Source organism: Pelodiscus sinensis, chromosome 1 (assembly GCF_052426305.1).
Source record: "Pelodiscus sinensis isolate ZL-2025 chromosome 1, ASM5242630v1, whole genome shotgun sequence".
Lineage (NCBI taxonomy): Eukaryota > Metazoa > Chordata > Testudines > Trionychidae > Pelodiscus > Pelodiscus sinensis.
The window spans coordinates 316067596-316093363 of NC_143052.1; the positions used below are offsets into that span (position 1 = coordinate 316067596).

The following is a 25768-nucleotide window of genomic DNA, read 5'->3' on the forward strand; positions in this document are numbered from 1 at the left end:
TGGAAGGTTTTTTTTAATTATTCTATAATTTGTCTAGTTTATTTTCAAACACAGTAACTTTATTCCACAGATTTAAATTGCTGAGGCAATGAATTAAAATTGTCTATGGATGTATTTAAATACAATATGTTTTGGCTTGTGTTACAATGAAAGTTTAAAAGCTGTTGTTAAAACTGAATTTGGAGTGGGAGGTTTTCCTCAAAAGATTGATTTCACCATTTTAGACATCTTGGAGTACTTTGTAAAATTTGATATTTTTTTTCCAAAGGGTGTATCAGTGACAATGCCAGTTAAATATTTTACCTCTGAATCTGTTCAACTATATTTGTAATAAATATTGTGTTACTAATTATCGTTTATAGGATATTGTATATAATCAGCTCTATACCTGAATTTATTTGTATATTTTATGGAAGAGATTGTCATTTTCAGTTCATACCCATCTCTTTTATTGACAGTGTTCTAGAACAGCACAAACTGACAAAAGAACAGTGGGAAGAAAGAATACAGAACTGGCATGAAGAACATAGAGGAATGTTAAGGTAATTATGTAGGAATTGTCCCATGTATTGTAAGTTTTGTGGGATTTTTAATTTCAAATTATTTGGTCTTGTTTAACAGTCTCTCCTTTTTTTTTTTTTTTTTTTTTTTTTCTTTCCTATCCAAGTCTGATAGGAAGGATGGTCTCTTGGATAGGGCACTAGATTTGAGTGTGTTAACTAACTTGCCCAATGTATCTATCATGTGCCTCCATTCCCCATCTGTAAAACGGATGTAATACTTCCCTAGCTCGCAGTGGTGTTTGAGATTAAAACATAACGAATGTGAAGAATCTCTGATATTATTGTGTTGACAGCTGTATACATACTTGGAAAGAATTCTGGGTGAATTCTTCAAGAGGAATTAAATAAAATTATTTACTTGACGTTTCAAATGTAGGCATTTAGTTTCTCCATTCCTATATATTATTTATTTTTCATTTGTCTTAGTTATGCTGTGTTCTCTCATCAGGGAAGATTCTATGATGGAATACCTCAAGATTGCACAAGACCTAGAAATGTATGGAGTCAACTACTTTGAAATAAAGAATAAAAAGGGTACTGAATTGTGGCTAGGTGTTGATGCTTTAGGTCTGAATATTTATGAGCATGATGACAAGTAAGTTGTTATATGTCTAATAATGTCACAATATAGATTAAGACCCCTTTTGTTAGGCACTGTACATACATGTAATAAGATACAGTTTTGTCCCAAAGATATTGGACTAAATAATAGAAGCAAGAAAGTAAAAGAAAAATTCACTATTGAAGGTTTTTTAAATCCTCTAAATTAAGGTTTAATTTACTCCTACTTTGTGGGTTTCTATTTGGACTTCTGCATTTTGAAGATTGAGTGGCTTACAAAGCTTTTTTTTGTATGGATGCTCTCTGTGCTTCTCACTTTTGGCTTTAGTGAGTGTGAGAATAAATAAATAATCCTGTTAGTATGGCAGAAATGGAAGTACTCTTAAAATAGGAAGCATTTTATTTGTAATAGCTGCAGTTAGAAGCAGAGCTTATAGAACAAAGCTGTGCTGATGTGAAGTGTAATTATTTTATTATTCAAATAAAACTTAATAGATTGTAACACCATTGTTCTATTGATGAGGTTGGGAAAGCTTGCTGTCTACCCATTCCTCTTTTGTTTTCTTTTTATATCTTAAATGATAGGGAAAGGATATATAAGAAAACTTCTCTTAATAATAATATTTGCAAACAGAATATTTATGATTTGAAGTTAAACATTGTGAGCTCAATATCAGATGGTTATTACCATCTACATTTAAATACATGCCTTTAAACTAATAAATGTAATCTTTGAGAGTATCCTTGGCAAATGTATATTGCCATTAGATGGCATTGTAGCTTCTAGGAATTGGAGGAATTATTCATTTAGGGTGTTGAAGTAGAAAGAAATACATCTTTTTCAGGAGATGTCCCTGTGGGTGCTCTACTGTAGATATCAGTGTGTTCATATACCGTCAATTGGAAGTTTTTAAAGCAATGACCTTGTAGGCCGCGTAGGCACAATGCCCAGCTCGCATGCCTCTGTGCCTTGACATCATGTATGCATGGCTCCTCTCCACAGTTCCTTCTCCACCATCCCCAGACTGAGACAGAGCTCTGCAGTGTTCCTCAGAGAAAAAAAAATTCTGCTTTCTTTCCTACCTTTAAATTAGACAAGTAGTTACTACCTATTCTTGAGATAAGTTTCTCTTATCCTGGTTCATCTTATTCTCTTTAAAACTTTCCCTATCTTTCTCTTTATAGTTAGACAGCATGCATGATTCACCAGATTTTTAAATGCTGCGTGACATGTAGACTGTCGGGTCCAATGGGTAGTGATCAACACCTTGATGTAAGGTTGGTGGTCAGTTTCAAGTGGAGTGCCCCAAGGATCTGTTCTAGGACCGGTTTTGTTCATCCTCTTTATTAATGACCTAGGTAAGGGATTGAATTGCACCCTCAGCAAGTTCTCAGATGACACTAAGCTAGGGGGAGAAGTAGATATGCTGGAGGATAAGCATAGGGTCCAGAGTGACCTGGACACATTAGGGGATTGGGCCACAAGAAATCTGATGAGGTTCAACAAGGACAAGTGTAGAGTTCTGCACTTGAGACAGAAGAATCCCAGGCATTGTTCCAGGCTGGGGACTGAATGGTTAAGTAGCAGTTCAGCAGAAAAGGACCTGGGGATTACAGTGGATGAGAAGCTGGATATGAGTCAATAGTGTGCCCTTGTAGCCAAGAAGGCTAATGGCATATTAGGGTACATTAGGAGGAGCATTGCCAACCGATCCAGAGAAGTGATTATTCCCCTTTATTTAGTTCTGGTGAAGCCACATCTGGAGTATTGTGTCCAGTTCTGGGCCACCACTATAGAAAGGATGTGGATGCATTGGAGAAGGTCCAGCGGAGGGTGACAAAAATGATAAGGGAGCTGGAGCACATGACCTACAAGGAGTGGCTGAAGGAATTGGGTTTGTTTAGTGTGTTGAAGAGAGGAGTGAGAGGGGATTTGATAGCAGCCTTCAATTTCCTGAAGGCAGGTTCCAAAGAGGATGGAGAAAGGCTGTTCACAGTAAATCTCCTCCTCTGTACCATCACTCTGTACCCACAGAGGGGCAGGAGGAACCGGTTCTCCCACAAATACAATCATTGGCCCCGGACACTTAGCCAGACGCCACTAATTCATCTTCTTCACCAGACGAAGCCTTTATGACACTCTCTCTTATGGCAATGGACGACTTTACCCACTTTGAGGAACTTTTCAAGAGGATAGCTACATAGTTCAACATCACTCTTGAAGGAGTTACAGAAAACTAACATGAGCTCTCTCATATTTTGCAATCAGCAACATCCTTGAAGATCACCCTGCAAGAATCATCTGGAAAACTCCAGTCACCATAACACCTACCTGCAAAAGAGCAGATAGGAAATAAGTCTCACCCAAGGATTCGGATTTCTTATTTAAACACTCTGCCCCAGACTCCCTGGTGGTGGAAACTCCTCTTCAGAAGAGCAAACAGCAACACTTCCATTCTACACCTTCAGATTGTGATAGTAAAAGGCTCCCTTCAGCCAACAATTTAGTCTTAGTCCACCCTATAATTTAGCCAATTATACAGCCCTCCTGAGCAAATATGACCACAACAACTATTCAAAGTTTAATGATATCCCTGAGGCAGAGACAGTAATTCAAAGTGATGATAGCAGAGGGTTACACATCTCACTCACCACTCTCCAGGATGCTCTTATCAGCACAGATATGGCTGCCAGGTATATTGCTAAGGCTGTTGTCTGTGACGAACATGGTGGTTTAATTCCTCCTCCTTCACATGTGAGATACAATCCACACCAGAGGACCTCCCATTCCATGGAGAAAAGCTCTTCACTGCAGAGACCAACAAGGTCCTGCATACTATGAAGGACTCCAGGCTACTCTCTGCTCTCTTGACATCCACACATCAGCATCTAATGACAGTATAGATATTAGCCTTATCCAAGGCCACGTTACCCCCACATATTCACAACAATCACAAAGACCATATGATCAACATCAGTCTCAACATCCAACAACATCCACCGTGCCTCGAACTCTTCAATCTAACAGATTTGAGGAATTAGCCGAGAGTTTGGAAAATCTCTCACCTGCTCCAGTTCCATGAATATTTCCCAAACTATTTGGTTACCGTTTCCTCCCATTTTAAAACAATTGTCATGCTCTCACTTCAGGTAGATGGGTTCTGCAAACAATCTGATTAGGTTAAGTCATTCTCTTCACATCAGTACTCCCTACCTTGCCCCCTTCAGGGAACACTCTCACAAACAGCTGTTCCTTCAACATCTCCAAGTTGGAGCCATAGAACTTGTACTGACCCAATACAAAGGGAATGGGGTCTACTCCCATTATTTTCACACAGAAAAGAAAAATGGCACCTAATTCTGATCTCAAGGCTCTGAACAGATATATGAAAAGGCAGAGATTCAAAATGGTGACCCTCACAACCATTATTCCAGTACTAGAGCAGGGGAATTGGTTTTCATCCCTCAACCTTCAAAGCGCACGTTTTCATGTTACTATACACGCAGTCCCCGGGTTACGTACAAGATAGGGACTGTAGGTTTGTTCTTAAGTTGAATCTGTATGTAAGTCGGAACTGGCGTCCAGATTCAGCCGCTGCTGAAACTGACCGCCAGTTCTGACTTAGATACAGATTCAACTTAAGAACCCCAAGCTTCCCCAAGTCAGCTGCTGCTGAAACTGATGAGCGCTGATTCCAGGAAGCCTGGGGCAGAGCAACTCTGCCTCGGGCTTCCTGTAGTCAGCGCTGGTCAGTTTCAGCAGCGGCTGACTTGGGGACGCCTGGGGCAGAGCAGCTGGGGTGCTGCTGGGTTGCTCCAGTAGCACCCCTCGGCGCTACTGGACCAACCCAGCAGCACCCCAGCTGCTCTGCCCCAGGCGTCCTGATTCAGCCACTGCTGAAACTGACCAGCAGCAGCTGAATCAGGACCTGGGGCAGAGCAGCTGGGGTGCTGCCGGGTTGGTCCAGTAGTGCCCAGAGCGGGTGCTGCAGGACCAATCCACAGCGCCCCAGCTGCTCTGCTCCAGGGTCCAAAACAAAAGCCTGGTCTGCTGGGGGGGGCACACTATCCGCGCCCCCCCCCCCCCAGCAGACCAGGGACACGGGGAGCAGAGCAGCAGCGGCAGCGGGGTGCCGCGCCTCTGAGGCTTTGCTCTGGCAAAGTCTCAGAGGCGCGGGACCCCCCCCCCCCCCCGCGCCTGCGGCTTCAGTCCCGGTGCCTGTGGTCTGCTGGGGACTGTCCCCAGCAGACCACAGGCACCGGGACTCAAGCGGCAGCAGCGGGCGGGTTCCCGCGCTTCTGAGGCTTTGCCAGAGCAAAGCCTCAGAAGCGCGGGGAACCGCCGCTGCTGCCGCTTGAGACCCAGTGCCTGTGGTCTGCTGGGGACGGTCCCCAGCAGACCACAGGCACTGGGTCTCAAGCGGCAGCAGCGGCGGTTCCCCGCGCTTCTGAGGCTTTGCTCTGGCAAAGCTTCAGAAGCGCGGGAACCCGCCCGGTGCCCCTGGTCTGCTGGAGACGGTCTCCAGCAGACCAGGGGCACCGGAGCAGCTTACGAACGGGGCTTTCTCGCCCCGGAGCTCGCAGGTAGCAATCTGCTACCTCCACCTCCGGAGCGAGAGAGCCCCGTTCGTAAGTGCGGATCCGACAGAAGTCGGATGCGCGTAAGTCGGGGACTGCCTGTACATACAGCTCAGACATTTTCTCTGGTCTGTCCTAGATCACAATCACTACCAGTACAGGTCTTACTTCTTGACCTCTCCACAGTGCCAACATTTTCTTCCAGAAACTTTCTTGGTAAGGGAAAATAATCCCTTTCTTTCTGAGGTGGTACTAACTGTTGACTTCAGAAAGACAGGCATTATTTTCCCTTACATGGATGACTGCCTCGTGAAGGCACGTTCCCTGCAGGATTCTCAACTAAGCATCCTTATGACCATCCGCTGTTTTCACTCCTTCAGCCTACATATAAACATAAGAAAATCCACAGTTATTCTATTTACAATTTATAAGAGCTCCTCTCAATCCAGCAATGGTAATCACTTCCCTCCCATGCAATAGATTCAGCAACATCAAGGCCTTCATAAACAAGCTGCAGGGGAGCCTGCAGGTTCCATACAGCTTATGGTGTCTCCAGTTACTCGAAAACGTGGCTGCCTTCAACATAGTAGTTCAAAATGAATTCCTCTCTCTATGATGCTTCCAGGGATGGCTGAGTACAGTTTACAGACCTAACATTCAGATGCCTCCCTTATAGGGTGAGAGTACATCTTGGGAGTCACACCGCTCAGGGCTTATGCTCCATCTCAGAAAGATTGCTCCACATACTCTGTCATCGGGATGCCCAACATGTTTGCCTTCAGTTTCTCTTTTTCATGGGGGACAGACACATAAGGATTTACATCAACTATATAGCCTGCATGTTTTACATAAGCAAGGAGGAGCTCAATCCCACACCCTCTGCATGGAATCCATGAGACTAGAACTGGTGTGTCCAACACAAAATAACAATATCCATCTTTTACCTTCCTGTGTCCCTCATTACTACCATGGATAAACTCATCAGCTCTCTTCTCTAAGAGCATGAATAAAGAGAAACGACAAAGTCATCAACTCAGCTTTTGATCTGTGGGGCCACCACAAAATCAGTCTTTTTCCAGTTTCACACAACTAAAATTGCCTGGACTTCTGTTCCAGAGTAGGGCTAGGCATACACTCTCTGGGAGATGCATTCCTAATCGGATGGAACCATGGTCTCGTATATGCCGTCCCACCAATACTGCTACTCAAAAGGAATGGTACAACAAATTTGAATGGACAGAGCTAGAGTCATACTCATAACTCTCTCATGGCCTGGACAACCATGGTATTCCTTCCTCACCCAGATGCCTTTATTCCCTCCAGTCACTCTTCCACTAAACCCCAATTTCCTATCAAGCCTGGAACACAGGCACAGCATCCCAGCCTTCACATACTGCACCTCAAAGCCTGGTACCTCAATGGTTTTCTACTCAAGAGTTAGAATGCTCAGAACCCATTCAAAGATCGATGTTTTGCTATACAGAGTACACATGCAAAAGCTACCAGCATAAATGGACAAAATTTCCCCACTAGTGCTCTATCAAAAAAAACCACACATCTGGGTGGAGTGGTACTATACGTGAAAGAAAATGTAGAATCAAATGCAGTAAAAATCTTAAACGAATTAAAATGCTTCATAGAATCTCTATGGATAGTAATTCCATGCTCTAATAAGAATGTAGGGGTATACTATTGACCACCTGACCATAATAATGACTATGAAATGCTAATGTAGATTAGGGAGGCTATCAAAATAAAAACACAATAACAGTGGGGGATTTCAACTACTCCCATATTGACTGGGTACATGCCACCTCAGGATGGGATGCAGACATAAAATTTCTTGATGCTTCTTTGAGCAGCTGGTTCTGGAACCCACAAGGGGCGAAGCAATTCTTGATTTAGTTCTAAGAGCATTGCAAGATCTGGTCCAAGAGGTAAATATTATTGAACTGCTTGGAAACAGTGACTATAATGTAATAAAATGTAATATTCTTGTGGTCAGAAAAACACCTCAGTAGCCCAACACCGTGGCATTTAATTTTAGAAAGGGAAACTACACAAAAATGAGGAGCTTTAACAGAAATTAAAAGGTACAGTGACTAAAGTAAAATCCCTGCAGGCTGCAGGGAAACCTTTCAATGACACCATAATAGAGGCCCAATTTAAATGTATATCCCAAATTAAAAGACAAAGTAAGAAAACCAAAAAAGTGCCACCATGGCTTAACAACCAAGTAAAAGAAGCAGTGAAAGGATAAGACACCTATTAAAAAGTGGAAGTCAAATCCTAGTGAGGGAAAATAGAACGGAGCACAAACTCTGTCAAATTAAGTGTAAAAATATAATAAAAAAAGACAAAAAGGAGTTTGAAGAGCAGCTATTCAAAAACTCAAAGTAATAGTAAAATGTTTTTTTAAATACATAAGATGGAAGCCTACTAAACAACCAGTGGGACCTCTGGATGATCTAGATGCTAAAGAAGCACTCAAATATGATAAAGTCATTGCGGAGAAACCAAATGAATTCTTTTCTTCAGTCTTCATGGCTGAGGACATTAGGAAGATTCCCAAACCTGAGCCATTCTTTTACATGACAAATCTGAGGAGTTGTCCCAGACCGAGGTGTCATTAGAGGAGGGTTTGGAACAAACTGATAAACCGAACAGTAATAAGTTATCAGGATCAGATGGCATTCACCCAAGAGTTCTGAAGGAACTTAGATGTGAAATTGTGGAACTATTAACTGTGGTTTGTAACCTATCCTTTAAATCAGCTTCTGTACCTAATGACTGGATGATAGTTAATGTGATGCCAATATTTAAAAAGGGCTCTGGAGGTGATCCTGGCAATTATAGACTGGTAAGTCTAACATCAGTACCGGGCAAATTAGTTGAAACTATAGTAAAATATAAAATTGTCAGACACATAGATGAACAAAATTTTTTCGGGGAAAAGTCAGCATGGTTTCTGTAAAGGGAAACCTTGCCTTGTTAATCTACTAGAGTTCTTTGAGGGGGTCATCAAACATATGGTCAAGGGGAATCCAGTGGATATAGTATACTTAAATTCCAGAAAGCCTTTGACAGGATCCCTGACCAAAAGCAAATGTATCATAAGATAAGAGGGAAGGTCCTCTCATGGAGTACTTGGTCAATAAAATGTCAAATACTGCTGATAAATGTTGATAAATGTAAAGTAATACACATTGGAAAAAATAATCCCAACTATACATACAATATGATGGGGACTACTCAAGAGAGAGATCTTGGAGTCACTGTGGATAGTGCTCTGAAAATACCCACTCAGTATGCAGCAGCAGTCAAAAAAGCAAACAAAATGTTAGGAATCATTAAAAGAGGGATAGAAAATAAGACAGAGAATATCTTACTGCCTTTATATAAAACCATGGTACACCCACATCTTGAATACTGAGTACATATGTGGTCGCCTCACGTAAAAAAAGATATATTGACATTGAAAAGGTTCAGTAAAGGCAACAAAAATGATTAGGGGTTTGGAATGGGTCCCATGTGAGGAGAGATTAAAAAGACTGAGACTTTTCAGCTTAGAAAATAGAAGACTAAAGGGGGTAATTATAGAGATCTATATAATCATGACTGGTATGGAAAAAGTGAATAAGGAAAAAACATTTACTTGTTCCCATAATATAAAGACTAGGAGCCACCAAATGAAATTAATAGGTAGCAGGTTTAAAACAAACAAAAGGAAGTTTGTGTTCACAGAGAGCACCCTGTGGAACTCCTTGCCAGAGGATGTTGTGAAAACCAAGACTTTAACAGGGTTCAAAAAAGAACTTGATAAATGCATGGATGTTAGGTCCATCAATGGCTATTAGCCAGGAGAGGTAGGAATGGTATCCCTAGCCTCTGTTTGTCAGAGGCTGGAAATGCACAACAAGAGAGGGTTCACGTGATGATTACTTGTTTTGTTCACTCCCTCTGGAAGACAGGATACTGAGTTAGATGGACCTTCAGTCTCACCCAAGATGGCTGTTCTTATGTTCTTAATCTCTTCTGCCTCAGCAACCCTTCCTGCAGTCCTTGAATATCTTTTATACCTTAAACAATGCAGACACTCCTTAAGCTCCATAAAGGTACACCTGGCAGCCATTACAACAATCCACCAAAAATAGACGCTTACATATTCTTTCATCCAGTGACAGAGGTTCCTCCAAAGTCTCCAAGCCCTCTACCCAGATGTTAAACCACCGACTGAACCTTGGGACCTTCACCTCATTCTTAATTCTCTAATGTGCCAAATATTTGAACCAATGCCAAGCTGTTACTTCTTACACTTACTGATGAAAACCATGTTCTCATCATAGGTTCTTGACCTATCCTTTTATCTTGACAGGATTAAGCCCTTTAGATCCTCACCCAAATTCTTCATATCCATAGCAGAGCGCAATAAAGGCAAAGCCGTTTCTTCTCCCAGGCTTTCATACTGGATATAGGACTATATCCAATTATGCTATCAGTGGAACAACATGAACGCTCCTACCTCTGTTTGAGCACACTCCATGAGAGTGGTCTGTACATCTATAGTGTTCTTACACAATTTTCCGATAGCAGGCTCTTGTAGAACTGCCACTTGGGTCTCTGAGCATACCTTCACAAAACACTATGCACTCACTCAAGGCCCACTGTCTGCCATTGCTAAAGCCAAAGCAGTACTATCCAGTCTTTCTACGGGATCCAAAGTCCCTACTTCCTTAAAATGTACTGCTTTACAGTCACCAACTTTGGTGCACCCGCTGTGACATATCTGAAAGAAGAGGAGGCGCTCACAGTTACTGATATTCTTTGAGATGAATGTCCCTGTGGGTGCTCCACCACCCACCCATCTTCCCTCTACTTCGGAGTTTTTTTTGTGTGGTCACCATTGTAGAGAAGGAACTAAGGAGACGGGCCTCACATGCCACGCGTGATGTCAAGGCATAGAGATACATGAGCCTGGTACCAGGCCTGCGTGACCTATAAGGACATTGCTGACACATACAGTGGAGTACCCACTGGGACACTCATCTCCAAGAACGTCAGTTACTGCACAGGTGAGTGGGTCCGCTTTCTGATGTTCTGATGTGCTGCTGCTAGTGAATGTAATTGTGATACTGTAACATGAAAATACTAGAAGTCCGAATTGGAAAAAATATTAATCACTGCTGTAATGTGATGCACAACACATTCCCACTATTTCTGGTATCAGTTATATCCGATTATTTAATTTAGGATGCAGGGGATGATGTTTATGTTGAATTATGGAAATCAGTTTAGCAAATCAAATTGCACAACTAACTTTAATCAAGATGCAAAAATGCGTAAGGAAATTTATTTAACTATCTTACAGTAACAGACTTTTGAATGTTTCTTTGAAAAGTCACTCATAAAAAGTATACTTCTAATTGTTTATAAAGAATCAATATTTTTATCTGTCTTACAACATTAATAGTATGTGTATTAAAGAATAAAGAGCTCATCAGTAGAAGGTGCTGTAGTTAGTTAAATGAAATCCCTGGACAGTATAATTGTTACAAATTAACTACTAAAACCTCTGTTAACTACCATTCCTTCATTTAATTGTTTGTAAATGTAACCATAATATAAAGTGTGATTAAAAAAACAGTACAGTGTTAATAAAGAGGGATTTAAATATATGGTGGAAATGCATATCTTTGTGCTTCTGATTTAAATATCACTTTTTGGGTTTGTTTTTTGAAGGTTGACACCCAAGATTGGTTTCCCTTGGAGTGAAATCAGAAACATATCATTTAATGACAAAAAGTTTGTCATAAAGCCGATTGACAAAAAGGCCCCTGTAAGTAAAGTTTGGGGATATTTTCCTTGATGTATGAGGAAAGTATAGAGAGAATGCTATTTTTATCTTCAACTTGTCTTATCCATATTTTGGATGTTGTTTGGATGATTTTTTGGATATTTTCCCACTAATTCCTTTTAGCAGCACAGGTTGGACAGCTGCTCTATAGTACCCCTTAAAGTTGCATGTTTGCTTTTTCCCAGTTTTTTTACAACTTTTTGCTGCTGTCCAGCACTGCAACATTTTACTTCTGAAATATAGATTGGGGCACAAAATGAAATTTCATGAATTAGCTAAAATATTAAAATAGAATAGTGAGTGTTTGCCTAATGTTTTCATAAAATTTATAGTTCTTTCGTTTGGTAATCCTGCAGATATGTGATTCCCAAACTTTTTACTAAGGTAATCCATTAACTGCTTTTTTATTTGTTTGTGGTATGTGAGAGAGACACTCATCCAAGGTCCAGATTTGGGGATTGGGTTCCAAAATCATATATGATTGTCCTCCTTGTCTCTCTGAATGGATACCACAACCCTAAATCCACTGCAGTAGGAAGGAGCCCGAGGTCTTGGAAAGTAGGCTCACTCCATAATGGAGGGGTGGTTGGGCTAAATTAAGTGGCACAGTGACCCCATACGCGAGGTTGCAATGCCCAGAGTGGGGAGCTGGCACAGTTATGTAGGATAGGAGCTTCCACTGTAGGGTTAGTGCAGAGAAAGCTCACTTTCCAACACTCCTCATATCTTGAGCCTCCTTCCCATGCCAGGCCCGTGACCCATTTCAACCGACTGGTGGGGTTATGACCCACAGTTGGGGAACATTGCTGTAGATTTATGCCATTGGACTTGCCAGGGTTAAAATGTCAAGATTGCTGTAAACTTACCTTTAATCTTACAAATACAAACATATAATATATTAATTTTAGCATAAATTCCAGATTTTTAGACTATAAGAACTGCATTTTGAAGAATTTAATTTAAAATAATTTGTTGCTAGGATTTTGTTTTTTATGCACCTCGTCTGAGAATTAATAAGCGGATTTTGGCACTGTGTATGGGAAATCATGAACTGTACATGAGGAGGAGGAAGCCTGATACAATTGAAGTGCAACAGATGAAGGCCCAAGCTAGAGAGGAGAAACATCAGAAACAGTTGGAAAGGTATGACAATAATAATCTTCCGTGAACTAGGGATGTAAGCAACTAGTCGACTAGCCGATAAGCATGAGCTTCTCAGATAGTCGAGTAGTGATTTGACAAGTCGCTCACATTTCTCCCCTCCCCCCCGCCCCAGCAGCAAGGGGGGTAGCAGGAGACAGTAGGGGGGAAGCCAGCTTAAAAGCCAGCTCCCGCAGCACCATCTGTGGGTGGGAGGTGGGCAGGGGCGCAGTGGGGAAACAGTACAAGCAGAGACTGAAGCAGTTCTGCTCGTGCCAGTTCCCACTGCGGTGCTTCAGTCTTTGAAATGCACACGAGCCCAGGGCAGCAGCCCATTTGTGGTGGACTGAGCTGTCTGCCACAAACAGGCTGCTGTTGGAGCAGCCTCTGTTCATGGCGGCTAGATTGTCCATCACGAACAGAGGCTTCTGCCCGAGCATCCCCTGCCCATGGCCAGCCCTGGCCACCGTGAACAGAGGCTGCTTTGGCAGCAGCCCCTGTTTGCAGCAGACAGAGCTGTCTGCCATGAATCGGGTCTGCTGGACTCAGTGCAAGTCGGGACCAAGCAGTCCCGGCTTGCATTGATTGCTGCACCTCTGCATTTTAAATGTGGTAAGAGCCCAGCAGCTTTTACTACATTAAAAATGCAGAACTAACAGAACTGCTCAGTCCCAGCTTGAGCCGGATCCTAGAGCTACCTCCATGGTGTGTTGGCTTAGAGCTGTCCTACCAACTAATTGCATAGTCGATACAAATTGTATTGACTATACAATTAGCCTGATAACTGCATTTTAACATCCTTACAGTGAACCAGAATAAAATATATGTAAAGCATTTTTGTGAGAACATGGCCAGAGAATACAAAGTACCTAGTGTCCCAAAAGGCAAAATTCTACCTGTTCATGTCTGAATATATAACTTAACTCTACTGATCCATGAGCTGTCTAGAGTCTTCTTCCAGTAGTGTTTCTTTGGGTTCTGCATTCTAGGTGCATTTCCACTTCAGATCAGAGATTTTAGGGTAAGTGGATGCTATGCCTGGTTTTCCTAGGTTTAAATGTTGCCTTACATGCTGAAAAGCTATCCCAGTTAGGGGAACACATTCCTGGTGTGTTCATTGCCTTGGGGAGTTGCATGTTCCCTCAAAAGTGCAATTTCTGCTTGAAATTAAAGTTGAGGGCCAGCTTTTGTACACCCATTCATGGCTGTGTAATACATTTTATTTTTGTTTTTAGGGCACAATTAGAAAATGAGAAGAAGAAAAGGGAAATAGCAGAAAAGGAAAAGGAAAGAATAGAGCGTGAGAAAGAAGAATTAATGGAGCGCTTGCGGCAAATTGAAGAACAGACAATGAAGGCCCAAAAAGGTAAACCTTCATCATGTACTCTCTTATTTCAGTCTGTACAGTAGTGTTGAATAATTACTTCCACAATTTAGGATTTGTTTTAAAAATTACAAAACTTAATATGACATTTCTATTGATATTTTTGTATACAATTTTGATTTTAACGTTCACTAATACTTATAGCTCAAACACTGCAGCCTTTTTTCCAGAAGTTGAATTATATGCTACTTGAATTATGAAGTATTGTTTAAATTTTGTAAGTATTGTACAATTTTATTTAGTTGTGTATAATTTTATGTGTTCCTGGCTGCAAATTTCTAGACTCTTTGTGTCATGGATATAGGGCAAGTTCCACTTCAGACCTCCGTTAGTTCCTTGGGGGGATAGGTTTCATTATTTCACCCCTGTCTAGTTGCAAAAACTCTGTGCTACCACTTTTAGAATGGTTCCTAGGGCTGCAGTCATCTGTTTACTGACCATGTTAATCTGATAAACCCAATTGTGTTTGGGATCGTAAATTCTGCATGCATGTCTCCTTACCTAAACACTAACCTTTCCTTAAAAACTTTAATAAGCTCTATTCTGCCCAGCTGCTTCATCTCTCAGCAGGGAGAGACAGCCTGCCTGCAGCAGTTTGTGTCTTAGTGTATCTGTCACTGTCTTTCCTGGGTTTCTGCTGCCAAGCTGCTCAGCCCTTGCAGTTCTTCTGAGGCCAGCATCTTTAGGGATTTATCCTAGGCTCAGGTTTCAGAAGAATAAACACTAAGAACTTGACTGACAATTTATCTCATTGAATTAGCCATTTTCAATATTGTTTAAATGTTCATGTATAAGACTGTGACCCTTAGCCTTATTTTCTGCATGTGAGTAGAACATGCTTTGAAGGCAGAATTATTAATTTCTTCATTGCTTTTGTGTGATGCTTGTCATTTTAGTAGCTATGTACTTTACAAACATTAATCTTCACCAGACTTCTGAGCTGAAGATATTATCTCACTTTTTCAGGTGGGGAACTGATGCAGAGAGAAAGTTGAGGTCAAATGTATCTACTGCATTTGGGTGTCCAATTTCAGATATCTAGGACCCAATTTTTCTTAGTATTGAGTGTTACTTTTATATGATGAAAGCACAACACCCATTGATTTCAGCTCCAGCTGAGGGTACTCAATTTGTCTGCAAATCATACCCATAGCATCTTAGAAAATGAGGAACACAATTCACCACTATCTGTGAAATGTTTACTTTAAGTGACTTGCTCAGTGCCATACACACAACTCTGTGCCAAAGGCAAAGATAGAATCCTGTTTTCCAGGATAGCATTCAGCTGCCTTAACTGTGGCATAATCTTTTCTCTTCTTACCTGATTCACTACAGACCTTTCAAATTCTGTATCATCTGAGCCCTAGACAACATTGTCCTTCATGACTACGTTCTGATTCATCCTCTGCACTGAATGAGATGCAGTCCTGTGGTCACATAATTAAATACTATCATAATGCATTACATACCAGGGATCTGAATTATAATTACACAGCCAATCTTCATTCTGGCATTTCTTCACTTTTGAGTGCTTAAAATTACAACCTTAATATTCCTTTAATGTAGGATATTGTGGGTAATTGCCTAGGTTTTTAACAAAGCAGACTGAAAAACAATCTTCAAGGAGGGCACACAAGACTGTGTATTAGGGCATAGGAACATTACCTTTTAGAGGTGAGTTATTTGATTGAAACAGACTTTGAATTGAAACACTGTAAAATCAAAACATAATTTTAATTGGAATTGAATAGTATAAAAGCACTTAGACAGGTACTGTAGTGGATTTATTAAAATTAGATAATCTAGAAATAAGTTTACCTTGGAACCATTGTGCCAAACTGTATCTTGCATCCATTCTAATATTTCCAATTTCTATTTATATTTTAAAACATTTATTTTTCAGAATCCTTACATTATTTGGTGCTATATATCTTATCCAAGTATGTTAGATAATAAAAATAGTTCTATCTATCTATCTATCTATCTATCTATCTATCTATCTATCTATAGTAACTATGATGGGTTGAATCACAGAGGCTCCATTACGACTGTTATCCAGTGTGCTAATCATATCACTGAACTTGCCTACCTGCCTTCTGGGGCACCCCACCACCCTGTCTTGCTGGACTACATACTCTGGTCTTCCCCACCAAAGGCACAGAGTTGGGGTAACTGCCCCTCCAGCAGAGTAACATAGATGCTTGATAACTGCTTAGCTCTGGGAGGGCTCAGCTACTGGGATTTGTCAGCCCCCAGGAGCAATCACAGGTTCAAATAGGATCAGAACCCAAGATAAGTCTGTTTTACACTGAATACAAGTTTTACACAGAGAAAGCCTCTAAGTTCAGCTGTTGCTCTCTCCCCCAGGTAACCATTATTTTCACTGGGTTTGAAAATAAAAGTCTTTTTATTAAGTATAAAAAGAAAGATTTAAGTTGTTCCAAGTAGTGACAAATAGCTAGTTATTTGTAAGTTATTAAACTAAAATAAAGAAAATACACCAGCTAAACCTACTACTCTTAGGCTGTGTCTACACTGGCATGAATTTCCGGAAATGCTTAAAACAGAAGAGTTTTCGTTATAAGTATTTCCGGAAAAAGAGCGTCTACATTGGCAGGCTGCTTTTCCGGAAAAGCCCTTTTTCTGGAAAAGCATCTGTGGCCAATGTAGACGCGCTTTTCCGGAAAAGAGCCCCGATCGTCATTTTCGCGATCGGGGCTTTTTTCCGGAAAAGACTACTGGGCTGTCTACACTGGCCCTTTTCCGGAACAGTGTTCTGGAATAAGGACTTATGCCCGAGCGGGAGCAGCGTAACTTTTCCGGAATAGCGGCTGATTTTGTACAGTAGAGCGTCGTTGCTTTTCCGGAAATTCAAGGGCCAGTGTAAACAGCTCACAGCTTATTCTGGAAAAGCGGCTGATTTTCCGGAATAAGTGGCCCAGTGTAGACACAGCCTTAGAGAAATTGTTACAACATAAACATAAATCCTCATGCTAATCCTTATTTCAGGTAACATTCTTCAAGTCAGAGCTGATCTTTAATCTGACCCAGGTGTAACAGCTTCTCCCCTTGTTAGCGCTGTTTGTTTTCAGGTCTCTTCATGTGTATCCTCTTAAAGTGCGGAGGTAGCTTCAAAAGCCAGCACAAGACAATTGTTCTTTGCTTCCCATCTCTTGAATTAGAATTTCCACAGGGTGGGAATCCTTTGATCAGTTCTCCCCACCAAAAAATACAAAATTCAAGATGGATTCCAGAACCAAGTGGCGTGGTCATATATCTTTCTAGGACCAGTTTAGGCTTACAGGAAAGACAAAACCACTCACAAATCATTGTTTTGAGAACTGGGTCATTAAGTTCCTTATGTACCACTAATGGCTTTCACTAAAAGACACTAATCACATTTAGAGAGACTACATAATTTAACATCATTTAGTCATACTAAAAACGTATGATTTTATAACTTTTCTTGAAAGTTCATCATAGTGTCTTTGAGTTGATTTCCTAGGAAAGAAGTGAAAATGAGTCCATTGTATTAGAAAAAGGAGAAATTCACAAATGTAACCTAATGGAAAAGGCAAAACTACTTAGATGCCCAGACTGAACCCAGACATTCATACTCTGGTGATGAAACGTATTATTATGTATTATTTTTTGCCCAGATCATTTTGAATGATAATCCTATCTTTCAAAGCACTTGTAACCCCTTCCAGCTTGTTATCATCCACACACTACATAAGTGAACTCTCTGTGCCATTATCTAAATGATTGATGAAGATATTGAACGGAACTGGTCCCAAAACTATAGATGTGAATGTTTAATCCATTAGCTGGATAACCAGTAAGCCTCACCCTTAACGGATGAGGCTTACTGGTTAAGGTTAACCAGTGGGGGCTGGCACGTTAGGGGGCTACTCCTGCCACTTCACAAGCAGGAGCTGCACTGGCATCCTGGCTGGAGCAGCCTCTGTCCACAGGGAGACTGCTGCCCCCCCCCCCCTTTGATCAGTTAACCAGTTAAACAATATGTTTAACCTGTTAACCAATTAAACAGGCGTTTACATCCCTACCAAAAAATGGATTCTTGCAGAACCCCACTTGTTATGGTCTTCCAACACAACACTAAACCATTTATAACTACTCTTTGGGAATGGTTATTCAGCCAGTTATGCCCCCATCTAAGTGGTATCTCCCTAGTTTATTAATGACAAGGTCAGGCAGGACTGTGTCAAATGCTTTACTAAAATCTATGTATATCGCATCTACCGCTTCACCCTTATCCACAAGGTTTGTCCTATCGAAGAAGACTATCGGGTTGATTTGATATGATTTGTTCTTGACAAATCCATGCTGACAGTTAGTTATTACCTTATTATCTTCTAGATGTTTGCAAATGGATTCCTTAGCTATTTGCTCCATTATCTTTCCTATCACAGAAGTTAAGTTGAGGGGTGTGTAGTTTCCTGGTTTTTATTTATTTATTTTTATAGAGGGGCACTATATTTGCTCTTTTCCAGTATCTTGAATCTCTCCTGTCTTCCATGACTTTTCAAAGATAATATCTAATGACTCAGGTATCTCCTCAGTCAGCTCCCTGAGTATTCTAGGATGAATTTCATCAGGCCCTGGTGTCTTGAAGACCTCTAACTTCTCCAAGTAATTTTTAACTTGTGCTTTTCCTATTAACTTCTGACTCTGTCTCATTTTCACTGGCATTTAATATGCTAAGCATCTATTCACCACCAACCTCCTTGGTGAAAACCAAAACAAAGAAATCATTAAGCACCATTTCCACATTTTCTGTTACTGTTTTTCTCTCTTGATTAAGTAACAGGCTTATACTGTCCTTGGTTTCATCTTGCTTCTAACATATTTGTAGAATGTTTTCTTGTTACCCTTTATGTGTCTAGCTAAACTGAGCTAATTTTGTGCCTTTACTTTCCAAGGAGATGAAAGTATTTTATTTTCTGAAAATTGTGTCTAAACTGTCAGGGCTTCTGAAAATCAAGTCCTACATGAAGAACTGTTAAAGGTATTCACCAAGATTTAAAAAACCTAGGAGCCTAACCCTAAAATCATGAACTATTTTTTAAATAACTTACAGCTTGGGTAATTTGACTTCCTAGAGAATGTATCAAATTTTATATTTATATTTATCTGTATTAAAACCAACTAACAGTGACTTTGTGAACCTTCCTTTGGACAGAGCTGGAAGAACAGACAAGAAAAGCTCTAGAACTGGATCAAGAACGAAAGCGAGCAAAAGAGGAAGCAGAACGTTTGGAAAAAGAACGTCGAACTGCAGAAGAGGCTAAAGCTGCTCTAGCCAAACAGGCTGCTGATCAGATGAAAAATCAGGAGCAGCTAGTAAGCAGTTAAAATCAAGCTATAGCTATTTCAACAAGACAGTACAGCCTTTGGGGTGTTTGACATTTAATTATATTTTTGTTGAAAGAAACAGATACTCTTTCATATTGGAACATAGGTGCCTGTAAGTTACTTTGACCATTAGATTTCAGCTTTCAGAAACAGATTACTTTTATACACAAGTGGCAATCACAATAGTTTGACCTGCTCATTATTAATAATACATTTTAAAATGCCAACAAGTACATGTAATTAATATTGAAATATGTTACCTATAGCATATACTGAATCCTTTGTAGGTTTTGCTACAGCCAGCCCCAGGAGCCATTGCGGTTTTTTTAGTGTCTGGTAGCATGCTGTGCTTAATTGCCCATTATGGGATCAAATTACACTAATAAACTTTTATTATTTAAAGAAATTGTACATTAAAATTTCAGGGTGAGGTTTTCAGGAGAATTCAGTGTTCCCTAATTCTTCTTCGAGAAATTGGCTATAAAATTCCTGTAGATTTCAGCGGGATCTGAGCTAGCCAGTGCTGAGCACTTTTGAAATCTCCCCTCCCCTATAATGTAGAAATAATTTTTCATAATAATTACTAAAATTACCTGGCTAGGTGGCATACATCAACATTCTTTGCTATCAGAAAGATAGTTGTTGAGAGGTTGCTAGAATATGATGATCCTCCACTATTTTGCTACCCAAAGCAGAAAATAAGATTTGGGAGCATGGGCAGAGAAACTGTTAGGATGTATTTGTGAGGAAAGCACACTACTATGTAGCCACTCTGAAATAAACCCTCCTGTTATTATTTCAGCTTCATCTGGTTGAAAACCAAAATAGCTTCTCTTAGTTTCTTTCACTGTAAGATGTCCAGGCAGTTTTATCTCTCTGGAAGGCTGATCTTTCTTTTATATGGAAAAAATTTATATGGAAAAGTTTAAGAAAAGAGCATTGTTTGATGACTATAGCTATGTATGTTTTTTCTGATTTCATCACTTTGGGTAGAAAGTGAGAAAATAAAATATGTTGATTACATGCCCTTGCTTGTACACTGTATTATAAAGATACCATAGTTGTCAAGGGAGAATTCCTCCAGTGAAGGAACAGTCTACTCTGGCTTCCTGCAGTCCCCATCTGTAACAGCAAGGGCTGAGGCTAAAAAGATGGGTTAGCATAGCACTGAGATTCACTGTGTTGACAGCTCATAGGTAGCCCAAGTAAAGCTGCTGGGACTGATCGAATTTACACCTGGGGCTGTATCAGCCTCTAGACAGCTCAGAATCTAGAACATTTAAAGGTGATTTAGAATCCTCCTCACAAGGCTGTGCTTCTTGTGAAATACTGAATAGAATGTCTCCTAGTTCATTTATATTTTAAAGTACTATTTTAAGAGGTATAAAAGTGATTGTGATCTCATACTTTGAGCTTGAAGAATTAACTAACTATAACAAAGCTTTTGCCTCTTCTGCAGATCCAAAAATGGGTAGCAAATTAACCTTAAAACTTGTTTAATTCTCATTTTTAGGCAGCAGAACTTGCTGAATTTACTGCCAAGATAGCACTTCTAGAGGAGGCCAAAAAGAAGAAGGAAGAGGAAGCTTCAGAATGGCAGCACAAAGTAATAAAATCTTATTGTGTATTAAGTTGGGATTTTAAAAGGAAGGAGTTAAGTGCATAGTTCCCATTGAAATATAATGAGGTTGGAGGCATGTCTGCCTTAAACTCCTTTGAAAATCCCACCCCAAAAGACCTAGTTCTCCAACTTCTTCAAACCACAACTACAAAAAAAATCTATTTAACTACAAAACCGAGTGATAAATCAATATGGAGAACAATACTCTCATCAAAACTCCTTTCCACTCTGGCTTATATCTTCACAGGTTTCAGTCTATAAATTACTCAGCTGGTGTATAGGAGTGGTTGCCATATATGTAGACATTTAATATATTTTCTATTTAATATTTAGATTATTTGTAAATCACTATGAAGGTGAAACTATATAAATGCTAAATGCTAGTATTATTACTTAGGCTTTTGCAGCCCAAGAAGATTTGGAAAAGACCAAAGAAGAACTGAAGACTGTAATGTCTGCTCCTCCTCCACCTCCTCCACCACCAGTTATTCCTCCAACAGAGAATGAGCATGATGAACATGATGAGAACAATGCTGAAGCTAGTGCAGAACTGTCTTCTGATGGTGTCATGAACCACAGAAGCGAGGAAGAACGGGTAACAGAGACTCAGAAAAATGAACGTGTTAAGAAACAGCTCCAGGTAATGAAAGTTTGTGGTTGCATTAATGGTATAATTAAGCCTTCCGTTTTTTATTCCTTAATTGCTGAAAATCTTGCATATTTAAGCAGCACATTTAACTGAAACTGTAATGTGTAGTTTCCGTGGAATATTTTATCACTTACTGGATTTGTAACTAAACTGCACAAAACTGAATTAAGTAAGACTTGGAGTAGAATAACATTTTCTGTGTACAGTTTAACAATGTACGTACAAATGTGATGCTGCATTACCACAAATATTTACAATCAAATATTGAACATTTAAATTCACTTGTAGTACACTATAATCTTTACCACTTAATCCTTTAATTTCAGAACAAAAATTGTTGTACAGTACCAACTGGGGTTTTGTTTAGTGAGTATTTGAATTTCTCAGCAGCAATTCAATAAATCTATAAAAGTAAAAAGCAGTGAAAACATCAACCTGTTAGGACAAAATTTTATCTTTATTCAAGTAAGACTCTGTAAGAGAATGTTTCATTTTTTCCTGTCCTTTTTTTAAAAGGGTGTTGTTCTGACATTGTACAGTTTACTAATGTAACATAAGGGTACCATTTTTCTATGAAGATGTTAAAACCAACATGAATTCCCATTTTTTTCTCAGTATCAGCATTTTACCAACAAATAATAATTTCTCAATTGTGTACATATCCTACTGCTGTGCTGGCCATGGTATTAAGCAGAGAAGTAAATAGCTGCAACCTTTCAGTTAAGTAGAAACTAGAGTAAAGTTAAGCCCTAGCTTCTCCCACCAGACTATTTTCCTTTGCTCTTATTAGAATTCTCCTCCTAAGTGCTAGAAAGTGAAAAACATTTCCCTCCGGGTTCAATATATCTAACATCTTCAGCAGTGTCAGGTATTTTCACTTCTTTCTTGAGAAGAGCAGGAAGCATTCCAATAGTTGGAATTCAGCAAATCTCTGTCCAAGACTGTAGATCATATGTTGTCAGGAAATCCAAAGTCTTTGTGCTGAGTAGTGAAGATGCTGAAACTCAAATATTTTATTCCCACAGACCCTAAGTTCGGAGTTGGCCCAAGCCAGAGATGAAACCAAGAAAACTCAAAATGATGTCCTTCATGCTGAGAATGTTAAAGCAGGTCGTGATAAGTACAAGACTCTTCGACAAATTCGACAAGGCAATACAAAGCAACGTATTGATGAGTTTGAGGCAATGTGAGAGCCGTTATTTTGTATATATGTTCTTCATAAAGCTGAACCACCAACAGAGAAAAAAGTAGGTCTTTGCAGATTTGAAGATTGCACCCCACTTTGCCAAAGCACTTATACCAGTTTGACTGTGGTGATAAAATTGAAATTTGGGGGAAGCCATTCAACAATAAGGCAGACTGTCATCCCGGGCTTTTTTGGGGAGGGAGAGAGGAATGGGGGAAGAGAGTTTTCATTGACTTACATTTTATTTTTCATTGTCATTGTTTGTGCCACTTCTGCTCAAAGATTGGTGCTTACTAGATCATGACCATTAAATGTATGTTTTACTAAGCACCAGTCAGAAAGGACATTACATTGGAATCTAAAACTTATGGATACTATTTCAGTGTGATGCAGTTTGAAATTACATTTTTCTGTGTAGCCACATCTCTTTAGGAATTTGATATAGCTAACTTATTTTTTTAACCAAGCTGAATTTGGTGTTTCATGTCCAGTCATCATTGATGGTTTTCTTTGCCTACCTGTTCACAAAGGTCTGGATGGCAGGTAGTAGGTTCCAACAGAAATTTTAAAATGGAACACTACCTGTGGGCAGCAATTGTCTGCTATTGGCCTGAATAAATATAGAATTTTCATTTTAGATGTGTAGGAATGTTCTAATAAAACAAAACAAAGAAGTTCTCAACAATCTTCTGTATCCTGTTGTTTTTAATTATTATTTTAATTGCAATAAGAAAAACCTGGACCTTTCTGGCAAGGGAGCATATGAAAACATCAGTCCCAGGGAGGGGACAGTATCCTACCTCATTACTATGTACATGATGACTGGTCCTTCAAACACCAAGTAAAATTGTGTGTGTTAATTGACTTTCACTTTATGATCATACTATGGAAAGATAAGAATCTTTACTCTTAATATTTTGTTTCATTTCAGGATGGGTTTAGAATGCTATATACTGATTAATTGCCATTTTGCTGAGTTAAATTTGTAAAAGCATATGATGTATAGTAAAACTGTAACTTGTCACTGGTATACTCTCTTATGGGAGGGGTGTGGAATGTATTGACTTGGTGTCTGTGGGTTTCTCTGTACCAAATGAAAATTCCTATAAATGGAGGGGGGGAAGCTTGTAACTTCATTTCTGAATGATGTCTGGGAGTAACTGTGATCATATCTGACATCTGATCATTGTTGTTCAGTTGTCTCAAACTCATGAAATGGATACTTAAACAAGATAATTTTTTTAATTTCAAAGGGTCAAATAGTTCATAGAAAGTGAGTCTTTTAAGAAATTGTTTTACAACATGAACTTCAACTTTTGTTCACTTTAAAGTACCCTTGTTAATGTCTAGGAGGGAAAAGCCCTGTTTTCTCTGAGGATGGTTCAGCAATCTTCTGTTTGGTATTATGCACTCATAAATTTACACTTAACTATTAAAATATGCCATTTTATTAAACATTTTTCATGTACATTAAGCTCAAGTTATTTATGAACAGTTCAACTGAGCTTTTTTGATTTTGCTGAGTTAAAGATACACTGTGTGGGATAATATCATGAAAAGAGCATAAAATTGCATTAATATATTTTGGGTCGTGGAACTAAAAATAGCTGGCTAACCTCAGACTGATGTGCAAATGTTGTGCACATGCTTCAAAACAGGATGGTAGAAATTTAGTCTTTCAACTTGCAGTACATTGAAAGAACAGTTTGAGTATCTCAGACTTCCTGCCCTGAAGCATGAGCATTTGAATTTCCAAACTGAGACACCCATTTGCCATAGTGGAAGAAAAACTGTCCTTTCAATGGGGCTTTATGGTTTTTCTTCAAATGTGTGCACTAACATTATTACATCGGTTTATCAGTGTTGAAAAAAAAAGTTAAATTTGCTGTTCATAAATCTATGATATATAGATTAGAATTAAAATTGATCTAATTCATTTATAAAGCTATATGAATTTTTCTAAATAACAGGAACAACGATCTGAAATGTGAATTTTCACAACAAACCAGAGTGGTTATTACCAATAGTTGGGAACACTTATTGATGTGGAGCTATTACAAATACATTTAATGAGTACTTGGTGAAATAAATTTCAACATATTTTTCCTTTAGCATCATGTTTTGTGTTGTACAATTAAGCTACAATTACATCTACTATTTTGGATAACATTAATTGGTTAACAATAAAGAGACACAATTAATTTCTCTGAGGTTCACTGTTGTTATTTAGTGTACTTTGGCAAATGTGATCTCACAAAACTAAGTGATTGGGCAACAAAATGGTAAATAAAATGTAATGTGGATAAATGTAAAGTAACATTGGAACATTGGAAAAAAATAACCCCGACTATACATACAATATGATGGGGGCTAATTTTGCTACAACTCATCAGGAAAGAGATCTTGGAGTCATCATGGATACTTCTCTGAAGACGTCCACGCAAACAGGATGTTAGGAATAATGAAAAAAGGGATAGAGACTAAGACAGAGAATATCTTGTTATCTTAAAAATATTCTCACTGGAGACCACCCAGGGTTACATTAGTATGGGTTTATTTCCACGAAATAGAACTAAAGAGGAGAAAGCAGCCACCAAAAGTTTAAGCTAAAGAAGATAGATCTCTCTCGCACGCAAGCAAGCAAGCACACACCCCTCCATTCACTCACTCATTCACACCCATTCATTCCTGCCCTCAGGCACTCAAACACTTACACAGACATATGGGTTGCAGAAGGAGCCAAGGCATGTGGATCCTGGAGGGTCTCTCTGCTCATCATGGCTGGGGAAGCTGGTCAGGAGAGACAGATACTGGAGAGGAGCTTCTCAGGAGCAGGGGAAGGAAAAAGAGAATCTC

The 25768-nt window shown here is 39.5% G+C and overlaps 1 protein-coding gene across 3 annotated transcripts in view; it reads left to right on the forward strand.

Annotated features, from left to right (window-relative positions):
• Window positions 1-25117, forward strand: part of RDX (radixin) — a 100381-nt gene extending 75264 nt beyond the window's left edge. For all 3 annotated transcript variants that reach the window (XM_089775625.1, XM_089775627.1, XM_089775626.1), the window contains 9 exons: window positions 459-542; window positions 1012-1158; window positions 11442-11538; window positions 12536-12699; window positions 13932-14062; window positions 19284-19444; window positions 20970-21062; window positions 21475-21717; window positions 22752-25117. In XM_089775625.1, coding sequence (XP_089631751.1) covers window positions 459-542; window positions 1012-1158; window positions 11442-11538; window positions 12536-12699; window positions 13932-14062; window positions 19284-19444; window positions 20970-21062; window positions 21475-21717; window positions 22752-22916 — 1285 coding nt within the window. In that variant the 3' untranslated portion in view covers window positions 22917-25117. The remainder of the gene's footprint in view (window positions 1-458; window positions 543-1011; window positions 1159-11441; window positions 11539-12535; window positions 12700-13931; window positions 14063-19283; window positions 19445-20969; window positions 21063-21474; window positions 21718-22751) is intronic.
• Window positions 25118-25768: the final 651 nt, after the last annotated feature.